Source organism: Plasmopara halstedii (genome assembly GCF_900000015.1).
Source record: "Plasmopara halstedii genome assembly, contig: Scaffold_525, whole genome shotgun sequence".
Lineage (NCBI taxonomy): Eukaryota > Oomycota > Peronosporomycetes > Peronosporales > Peronosporaceae > Plasmopara > Plasmopara halstedii.
Genome location: NW_020187445.1, coordinates 481,305 through 492,867, shown reverse-complemented (window position 1 = coordinate 492,867; position 11,563 = coordinate 481,305). Strand labels below are relative to the sequence as shown.

The following is an 11,563-nucleotide window of genomic DNA, read 5'->3' as shown; positions in this document are numbered from 1 at the left end:
AATCAACTCAAAAAGCGTTCTCGCATTTCGTCAATCGTTTGGCGGTTTTGTGATGGTGTCAACTCAGATAACCAGAGGATAAAGATCAAATGTCACAGTGCGTAAGCTCTAGGCTGAATTAGGTCTGGTGATGTGTCATTTCAAAGGTCAGAGATCTCAGCGCAGAGCTAAATCATATCCTTCGGAAGAAGCACAGTTATTTTCAAGTTGCCGTGATGCGTAAGGGCTCGGAGACTCCTCTCCTTGCTAGTGAATTATACAAACTTGATGACGAAAGTCTTCTCCTTTCGACGCTTACCTTATAAAAATATTGTGACATCCGATTGATTGACAAAGTATTTTGACACGAGGTGGTTGGCAGTTTCCTGGCAGCCAAATCGCCAGTGTGGTGGAATGGCATGGTGTAAGAATCGCTTTTGTCACACGACCACGGAAAGGGTGACATAAGATGAGCTATCCATATAAAAGGGAGCGTTTGAAAAAATGTTTTGCTGAACATTGTCCGGGTGCAATGCACAAAATAGTAGGATAGGATGCAAGATGCTATCGGAGTGGCTCAATGATGCCGCAGTAATGTCCTGGTGCATGCACTGATAACATGCTTCGACACTGTGCTAAACCAACCAAAATGCAACCAAGTTAAAGGGTGTGTAAGAATACGCATACGACGAGCTCAAATGATATTTCGGCGTTTTGTTAGTCCTATCATTTATGATTCACCAATCCACTAGCTTTTTGGCAAACAGAATAATGAAGATGTATGCGTGGTCGGCGTACTCCTACGCAAACAAACTGCACACGCTTGATGTTTAAGAGAAGACTAAAGGTATTACCACAAGTACTACCAAATGCAAGAGGATTGCCCTGTTCTCAAGATTCAAGAGTCTGCGTAAACAATGCTGATGTGGGTGTTTTGTGCGGTACTTTTCGAACACATTAATGTAATTGCGCAGTCCATACATTAAAATATTTCTTCACCACATCTGTAAGCCTTAATTAATTCAAAGTCGTAATTTTGTACACACATTTCTGCTTTCAGATTATTTATACTAGCCCATATATATAAAATACACACGACTCAGACCAAATCAGCAACAAGAGACTCGTTACCAAGTACCGGTGAGGTCGCGAAGTGTTCGTCTTGGTCGTCTGAAATTAGACGGTCGAAGCGCTTATAGTCTACAAACACACGATCACGCTCGACAATAGCAAAGTCTGCAAAGCGCATGTCGTAGGCGAAATCATCCCAAAAATACGTTTTACGTGCATAGACATTTTCTGAAAAGGTTGTATCCAAACCCGTCAACAGAGCAACGACTGCGACGCGCGATTGTGAGAGATCATTTAGCGAGTGAAACTTGTAAAATGGTGAATTCTCATTAATCACATGAATTAGTGTCGCCGGTAACTTGATGGATGGCCACTCAGCAGTCACAAGTGGTACGTCGTACATTTGTCGAAGACCTGTGCGTCGATTTGTAAGAATCACGCCAATGCGAAAAAAGTTTTCATGTACTTCGCCCGAGTGCCTTGTATTGGCCGCTCGAAATACGAGGCATCGATGACCATAAATGGTAGAAATGATCAATTTGGACGAGAAATGGATATGAGCTCGTGGTCGAGCGAATTTAGACCATGCTATGCCCGTGATAATCGTCACAGCAATAATGCCGACCATTGACTCGATAAAAACGATTACATTCATGTACACGGCGTCACGCATTGGTGCAATGGATCCATACCCAATTGTTGCAAGTGTGTGTACGCTCATATAAAAAGCCAGCTCATAGTCAGACACCACAATGTCGTCGTTCACAGAAATATGGTCAAGGTTTAACCAATACAGAAATCCAAAGGTAAAATTGAGGACCAGAAATGACAGCACAAACACGACGGTAATTTTTGGCCAGCCCACATGGAGGGCACTTTGATAAAAACGTAAAAAGCTAAAAGATTTTGGAATGTTGACGGGCACGATACGTAAAAATCGTGGCGTGTCCTCCACTTCAATCGATACAGCAGATGCTGACGACTGGGCGCGAAACAAACGCTGACTCATTTTATCCGAATCACTCTTTTCTTCGTCATCTTCGCTTTTATTTTCGTGAGTGTCAATATCATTTAAACCCTCAAGCACATCCTGAGAATCTTCTTGTGAGGTTGTACTGGTATCTCCATCGATTAGAGCCGACCCCACCATCTCTTTTTGAAGTACATGCTGAGCTCGGTGGCCATCTAATCCTTCAAACGCTGTCAAGTCACCTACACCGTTCAGCGCAGCTTTACAGCTACTGCGACGTTGAAGAACATGGTTTGCATGCGTTGGCGGCTGCAGCACACTATGCCTTTGACTTCTTCCCTCCACGTCTGTCTGATCGTGCGCCTTCCATACCCGCAATCCGCCTTTTCGAGCAGTTCGGACTTCACCAGTTGGGGCTTTCGCTAGTCGCTGCGTTCCAAAAGATTGGTGAAGAAGTGGCTCAAACAACGGCTCGAGTCCCATCCCAAATTTTCTTGGACCACTTTTTCTCTTAAAATTTGATAGATAAGAGCGTTGCTGGTCAGACGACTGGGCATTGTCTGATAGTGACAGCAGATCTTGAAAAGACTCTGAATTTGTGCTTGTTATCGAAGTCTTCTCGTTATTAGCTAGTAGTTGATTACGTCCGTGCTGGCTAAAATCCTGTGTTACTAGAGAAGTGCTCGAATTAGTCCTCTCATCATCTGTATTGCTGTCATCCATGGTACCGACACTCGACTTAAGATATTGGGCATCATTAATCGGGGCAGTCTCTACCGTGCTAAGCTTGGCAAAGTTCATGACTACTTCTGCATTACTTTCATCAAAATCCAGCAACTCAGCAAATCGGTATCCCCACATCACATTTGCAGCCGTGTAGATATACCTCTCAGAGACCGTATCTTGTAGAGTCGAATCAACACCTGACATCGCCACCTCCACCAGCATATCCGATAAAGCAATGTCGTTTTGAGACATTCCGTAAAGCGGACTGTTCTCGTCAATCACGTGCACCACTGCAACGCCCATGCGAAATGTCACAAAATTGTTCTGCAACAATTTTAAGTTGTACGACGTCAATACTTTTGATTGAGAGCACGAGGAATTCTCTAAAACATCCTCGTCATCCAAAACATCGCAGTTTGCAGCAATACGAGAACGTCGTCGCTTTTCCGAAATGATCTCATCATGAGCTCGAAGCTGCTTTGTCTTGTGTTCCACTCGCAACAAATTCACTTTAAACACCGCTTCCATGATTACATCGTGTGTCACATCACGCGACTGAGTTGCATTGGCCACGCGCACGACCAGTGCAAGGTATTTCTTCCCATACGGTTGTACTACGCACACTTTGCTAAATGCCACTTTGGCCTGTGGTCTTGCAAACTTGGCAAACACGAGACCAGTAACGGCGGATACGATCATCATCGATGCAAAAGATTCTACAGACATAGCGACGTTCCCACATGTGTGTGTAGGATAAACAACCCCAAATCCAATCGTGGTAAACGTCTGATAGCTCAAGTCAAACGCCTCAAAGAACTCACTTGGCTCATTACAGATATAACACGTGATGGCCGCAAACAAGAAGATATTGACCATAAAAACTCCAAGCAATACGGTCAGCAGCATGGGCCATCGCATATTCAACAAAACATATAGAAAATCCTTGTAGGTTTTTCTCGGATTCGAAGCTGTAAGGACTCGTGGAAAGAGTGAATTAGCAGGCAAGCGGATGAATTGTTTCCAAAATGGCATCTCCTCAATGCGTGAGCCAGCGTGAAAAATTGACGTATTCTCAGGCCCGTTGTTGACTTTCACCCCGTGCCAAATATGTACCCAGTCTTTTAATACCGCAGGCACTTGTTGAGTCCCAACATTGAGCGCGCCACGGTTCTGTATTCGTTTCTTGGACGCAGGCATCGTACGTTTTACGTCTATTAAGCACATACGACACACGTCAACATCCTATAGTAATCAGTAATTTAATTGTAAGCTACGTATAAAGCCATTGCGAGGTAAATGAAGATATTTAGACGTACCAGCAATAATATTGTGTTGCAATGGCACGTCAAGCCCCAAAGTGACTGACTGCTCTTTAGACGTCGAATGAATAACGTGTAGGACGTACTTGCACTATTTTAAAATAGCCAATCAACAAGTTCGAAGCGTGGTGAATAGTATTAATGTGTGCGGTGCCGCATATTATGTTTAACAATGATTGTCTCAGCTAATCCATGTCAGAGAATAGAAAAGACAGCTGAGCCTTTCTTCCATCTGATGCTGATTCAGGTTGACATACAGAAGCCAAAGCTTGCAGAAGTGTCCGTAGTCCACAATGTTGCCATGTTTAAATTATGTGTTTGATACATGGGACGTCACTCGAATCTTCCATAGACTTGTTGTCTCATAGATGACTACTTCTTTCAAAATCGATGTATCGCTGTGTAGTCACACCTTACACTATTGGTACAATTGTATTGAATACAATAAGTTACAGTTATACGAAATTTGCATTGTATTTTAAAGTTAGATTGAGTGAATTATGAAAATGTTTCTTTCGAAAAAGGAGGGGTCCGTGGTTGCACGTCAGAGTAAATGCATTTTCTTGAGCAGAACGTATATATTTAGGCTTCGTAAAAAAAACACTTATTTTAAATTATGTCTTCTTATAAAATGGTAAAGCTAACTAGATACTTAGCTCCAGGTCAGATTCACGGTTATGGAGAAAACGAACCCAACCTCCGTGCGTTTTTAACGCGGTCACTTAAAGCCAAAGATTCCTCAGTGGAATATTTACGGAGACCCCGTCATAGACACAGAGCGACGCCCTCGACTCCAACTAGCACAAACGTTGAAGTTGACGCGAGGTCTTAATGTAGTCGGATCTGCTTTCGGCGAACTAAAGTAACGACGTAATCAGCAGTGGCAACAGAACCGGCGGCTCCACGGCTCATCAACTGTGACGTCATCTTCTCAAATCACTACTTAATCAGTATCTAGTCTCCGACCGACAACCCAGAAACAATGAGAACGATGTGCAGATATACACTCTTGAAGTGTTTGACCCGTCAAATTGAGGTGATGCGGCCAGCTAAGCGTGCCCTGCGGTGTAGAAGTAGACTTTATCATAACCAAAAACCGGCAAATTTGCCGGTCCAGCTACTACTGACCAAGGCCGGCTACTCAAATCTTTGAGAATTCAGGCAATTCTAATCCCAAGCGATACTCCAATCGCTAGCTAGCCTTTGAGTTATCCTCCGAAATGAAGTAGTATTCATTTGTAACACCTCCTGTCACGAATATTTTGCCTATCTACCCCATACCAACTTGATGGCTCTTGAGCTACTCGGATATCAAAAAAATCGTGCACAGCTGCTGGCTGTCGGAAGTCTTGGTGAAGTACCGCATAGCGCGATCAGCGCCAAGGTCAACTTTGTCAAGGCTTTCACAAAATTGGCAAGGCAGTGCGCGACTGTACCAAAGTGTGATCAAGTGCGGCGTGACGATTTACAAAAAAGACTTCGCTGAAACAGTGCCGGGAAGTTGCAAGTGCCAGTCGTGTACTTCTAGGCGATGACAGTGTTTTCGTTACAGGCGTCTACGTTGTAGGTACTTTGAAGGGCATCACAAGCGTACTGCTTTGCGACGCATATGACAGACGCTGAGGATATCACTGTGCACAAAGAGGCCGTGAACTCTGGTATTGGTCACTAGATCTGGCATCAGAGGACTAGGTTTTTCGACAGTAGAAATGAGGCACATTTTCTTCTGCTACCTCCTTACATATGAAGCCATTATCCCACCGTCTCTAGGGGTATAGTAAGCAACAGAAGGAAGTTTCCCATTCAAAATTCTCATTTACTTTGTCTCCTTGTCCAGGTTTGCTCAACTTCGCGTAGTTAAGCAACATTGTTCGTTCGTTTTTTATCTCTACGTCATAAAGAGGCGATCAAAAACCGTATGCTGCGCGCGGTTCCAGACCTGCATGATGGCAAGCCACCTTCAACCTCACATCTATTGAAGCGCACCTGCGTAATATTCAATCCACAAAGGTATTTGACACAACAACAGAATATTATTAACATTAATGAGATTTCTCAATATTCTGCAAATTGGAAAATTGCTTAATCTATTGCGAAATAGAATAAGTACTTTCAATTGTCAGCCCTCTTAGGCTGGCAATTGCAAAAACCACGGAATGTGACCATGAATCAAAAGTGAAACAATATCAAGGTGTATTGTCGCCCACGAATGATAATGCGTCATACGTCTAGAAGGGATCTGAGCTATACGAATCAGACTGTTGACGAACAGATATTTTCTACTTTATTTTTAAAATATAATATTACCGTACTAACCCCCATTACACCATTCTAAACACCATCCGATCCCTCAATATCAGCCTTTAAGCATATATCTTGACTTTTCCTAAAGCTTATGCTCTGCATACTTCTTTCGAATGCGACTTATGACAAATCAGTCCGCTGAGTTCAGCCTGAATTCCGGCAATTAGTGGGCTACTGGAGCGCAATCGTAATATGTTGTAGGTGCTCGAGCTGCTGAATTCTAATTAGATGAGCGGCTGAGAAGTCACATCGTTCATCAGCCAAAACCATTACTACCTGATAGTCGAATGCGGTGCCAGAAAACGCTGTCACGTATCTATGCGGTATCTGGAAAACATTTGTAGGGTCAACGACGGCCGGGTGAGTCATTACCATTTATCTCACCTGAACAACGCTGCATATGTGATTTCTTCAATAGTCGTCGTCATAAGCGGGAGATAATCACGTGGATCGCGTCGAAAGCTGATCTAGGCTGTCTTTCGCTGAACAGCGCTGGTCACAGTCGGGCATAAGATGTAATTTGTTTTTACGCGAACCATTCGCCACACACACACCCGACAAAGTCATCAAAAACATTCCATTCATCGCGTACGAGCAACTTTTTTACCATAAATTTGTCGAGTCATGTTGATTGCGCAAAAAGTAGCTGAAGCACAAGCTAAAGCCGCCTATAGACAGAGCTGCGGGCACGCAGTCAGAAATCAAGTACATTTTAGTCTAGATGACACCGCACCCACCGCAAACGCACGTGGACTGCCTGGGCTGGATGTCGCCAAAGCTGCAAACACACCAACAGAAAATGGAACGCGAGTCGGAACTAATAGGAAGCAAGATATTGCATAGTCGCATGCACTTCTTGACAATCGAATTCGTCTGTTTTCCGCGGTTGCGTCGCAAGATTACAATTGTTGTGTGCGATTTGCCTGAGGACTTGAGCGTCCAGCGCCTAGACAATAAGCTCAAGTTCAACGTATGTTTCTCTTTGCGATGTTGTTGCATCACTTTAGAGTAAAAGTAACAGAGAAATTTGTTTCACAGCTTCTTTGTCCTTCAGTTTTGACAGTGGGAGGTATGGTTACATAGAGAAGGTATGTAACTTTACCGAGTGTGACCCGCAAGGAATTTCTGCAGAATTAATTTCTGCAAGTGCCATTCATTTGTGTTTGACGTACATGATGCACTAAAAAGTTGTGATTAATGCTTGATTATGATCATTTACATGCTTACGCGAGTAGTAGGCGATCCTCATCAATTACATTATGGTGAAGAGATAAAAAGCGCAACTCTGAGTATATTGTCAATATGCTAATAACAAAAGAAGAAGGTGTCTAACCGTCCAGATAACCATGAATGTTCTGAAAGGAAACTTTGTGATCTCAGTAAGCACTCTAAGGGTCTACTTGCCGGATATAACTTAGTCTAGAGGGTAACATAAAGTAGAAGATAGGTGGCTGTTCGTCTCATTTGAATACTTGAGTCGAATTTGTACACGTAAGAAATGCATATTTTAGCGACCGATGAAAGCACTTTTAAGAGATATAATACGAAATAAGGCATTCACGTTTGATTCGACGTCGCTAGAAACATTTAAATGCCGGACGCGACTTTGTGATATACTGCTGGAGCTGTATGGTAATTAGCATGTACGTATAGAGCAATTGCGCTCCTGGGATTGCGAGCAGAGAATGAACTGAATGATTATCCGGAGGGTGTGCTTTGTTAGTGGTATATGCGTGAGGGAGCATCTACCTAGACACAGCTAGGTGGATTATTATTAATCCGCTGAAGATTAGTCCAAACACACTTTGCAACACGGTATGTATCATATAATGGTGCACGTTCACATCACACATTGTTCCTCGGACTTGTATTCACCCTCAGAAGATTGTATGTCAAATATCATGCTGAAATGATGAAATTAAGCATTTTTTACGGGTGATTGTGATAAGACCCGTAAAGAATAGATCCGTGAAACACATCTCTCATGCAATCCGTAACTAGGGCTTCATTAAGGAAGAAAGTCAAATAGATACAGTAAGAAAAATGTAAGCTGGACATTATACTAAATTTATGTCACACTAGATAGGTGATAGCAAGTGAGTTACTAGTTCCTTGAAATGTTTTCTCTTCCGCCTCTGACGGAACCATTCGAATAAATACTATGTGCGTTAGTAAAAGCGGATCTGTAAGCTCAAAGTTGTCTCTGTGTAAGATATCGCCGTGCACCTCAAGTTGCATCTGATAGGACGCATTTTTAAATTGTCTATTTTACAGAAGTACCGCGAATGCATACCACTTCACGCGTGGTCTCAAACCGTTAGGACCGCTAGTGTGATTTATAGTGGTGCAAACAAGTTTTTTCTATATCTGCTCTTAAAGAGCAAGACGCTAAGCGGCGTTATTGAGAAGGTAGGTTGTATAGCATCGGACACTATCCTTAAGGTGACCATTCGCGACTTTTGCAGTAGAAGTACGACACTAGGCGAGCGATCAGGATCAATTAGATCCAAGGAATGATAGGATAACATAGGATAGTGAAACATTCAAATTTAGTCTCGGCCGTCGATTTTAGAACAAGAAGTAAATATGAGGCATATGTCGTGGGTGTTTGCACTGTCTGGCAAGTACTGCGTGTCATCAAAATTTATGTTCGTCTATCAAGAGCGGTAAAAATTAGACGACTATGCTCAACGTCAAAAAGTTTAGCCAATACGATGGCGTTGGCTCCGCTTATAAAGGCGGCAATGGTTGACATTATTATGGAGATCTTTTGAATGGATGCGACTCATCTACTCTATCATCGTATAAAATATGGTGTGTGCTGCATTGACTGAAGGGTATATGCTCTATGTTTCAACATAAGGTTAGAGCGCGAAAGGTAGAGGCTTTGCAAGCTCACTAGAGCCAATAGACCTCAGCCGAGCTGAGATCGGGATCATAAGCTGCCGATTATCATTTTGATATTTGCAGATGTTCCATCTGGGTAAATGCAAGACATATTTGCCCTGCGTGACCCCTTCTAGATTGTTTGCAAGGTACAGAAATTTAAATATCCGCACAGGATGGCTGACAAACATTTGAGAGAAGGATCCGAGCGCAGGGTTGCTTACTATGATACAGTTGGGATGGTAAATCTCCGTGGGGGTAGACGATATTGAGAAAAACATCTTTAGAAGCTTGCGCCTTTCGAAGGCGATAGGGCTTACAGTGCGAGGCAATTGGCTGTCAACATCAGCTTTATAAAGATGCGGGAAGGTCTTGAATCTCACAAGCGAGTTGATTTATGTGTTACACGCAACTGTAGGCAGATCAAAGGCGTCGATGATTTGCTATTCGGATATCATATCTGAGTGTCTTGCGAGAGGGAAGAGACGAAGTTTTTTGGATCGTTCGATAAAGTTGGAGAAAATTGAATGCTTGAGTGTGTTTGGCCCCAGGCCTTATTATACAATCTTATTCTGGCTAAAAAGCTTAAAGCATTATATCGGGTATTATTTGGAAACATCCATACTTCTTCCAATTAATTGAGCCATATAATCATTTCTTCAAAACACCAGAAGTACGTTTGGTTTGGACATGAAGCTGCGGCAGCTTTGATGCCAATTATGGGTTGTCCGGATCAATAGTCAGCGACATTGCTATGGGCCTTGATCTAATCTCGGGAGGGGTAAGCGGTGCCACCGAATTATCAGGTCTCTGTGCAGACAATTAGTTGCTGTGAGTTGGAGACTCAGAGACGTAATACGGTAAGATGAACAATAGCGACTATGTGTTGAGGTCTGCAGGGTTGATTATGTCAAGACACGACGGAGAAGCTCAGTAAAGCCCATATTTTAAAATCAATGCTTGGCTTCGTCTACAGCACGAAAAGACTTGTCAAATCACGACGCCATGGAATGATGAACGTAGCTCAGACGCAAATTGCATTAAAAACAGATAATTGGCAAATTACTATCATTTCCAATGTGTTTGAGTATACAGGAGTAGGGCTTACTACTAGTTGTTTTGTTTGGACTACATGCTGAATAAGTTGATCAAGGCAAACTGATGGTAAAAATGAATGGTATATCGATGGGTCAGATTGGGCAAGCAATTTTTTTTTTGTGATAGTGATGATGCTGACATTAGATGAAATTATACACGGGAACAATTGATCGTCTTTATCAACTTTGATATGTCATGAAATAACACGTAAACTTGGTATTCCAAACATACTGCAGTCGAAGTGTCCATCTTTACAGATCGTTCGACAATCACTTTGTTCACGAGAATCTGTCTTTGAGAGATTTTTTTCGAGTTTCTCGAAGACATGGCTCGGAGACATGAGAAGCTGGGGCTATTGCAGAATGAAAGGTGAAGGGATTAAATAGAGTGAAGTGAAAGTGGATTGCTTTGCTTGCTTACACATTTTGTATTTTTGGCTTAAGGCAACTGCAAAGCTGAGTTGCGAAGTAAAAACAATCCTTGTTTAAATTTTCTAAGCCATAATATTAAGTATCATCTTGACGTGCATGTCTACACCCTATTGTGGTATTTTTGGCTGCATGACACTGAAAATTATACCCGGAAATTGACACACTACTTCTTAACATCACGCATTTAGTCAAAAAATTTTGCAAATGCTGCTTTCGTAGCGAGTTTCAAAGTGAAGACAATTTGCCACCGACGGAATGCGTAAAATATGAGCCAGGTGACTTGAATGTGGCTAGCGATTGAATGTTCACTTTTAGTATTCTCAGGATTTATTGTTTGTAGCTGAACAAAGCGTTAGCTATGAAGCCTGAAAATCATAAGCGGCCAGGATGAAGAGCAACAGAATCAGCTTACGCTATGATATTATCAATTAGCAAACAAGGGTCAAAGTGGAAAAATTGATGAAGTCACGCCTCCGGTGAGCCCGCGTGCTGGTGTCAAACCTTTTACTAGATGATACAACAGCTGTCCCATGGCTTTGACATAGTTGGAACATTTGCACGAAGGCCAGGCAAAATTGATGTTTAGCTCTGAGAGATGTTGACGGGGTTCTTACTTTGTACAATACTACAAACTAGAGTGTAATCGATTGGTACATTTTGCGAAAGACATTAATTGCAATGTTCAAATTTGTAGGATTACAACTACTGAAGAAGTAGCCTACTCAAACATCACATAACAGAGATTGGATGCAGCGCTGAAGTTTCTTATAATACACACC

The 11,563-nt window shown here is 42.4% G+C and overlaps 1 protein-coding gene across 1 annotated transcript; it reads right to left on the bottom strand.

Moving 5' to 3' along the window:
• Nucleotides 1–1,078: 1,078 nt before the first annotated feature.
• Nucleotides 1,079–4,368, bottom strand: PHALS_10739 (animal inward rectifier k channel (irk-c) family protein; the record flags this gene model as incomplete). The annotated part of the gene is made up of 4 exons (XM_024726217.1): nucleotides 1,079–3,957; nucleotides 4,063–4,156; nucleotides 4,237–4,250; nucleotides 4,323–4,368. The coding sequence occupies 4 exons, from the start codon at nucleotides 4,366–4,368 to the stop codon at nucleotides 1,079–1,081; spliced, it is 3,033 nt and encodes a 1,010-aa protein (XP_024576916.1).
• Between the last annotated feature and the right edge of the window lie 7,195 nt (nucleotides 4,369–11,563).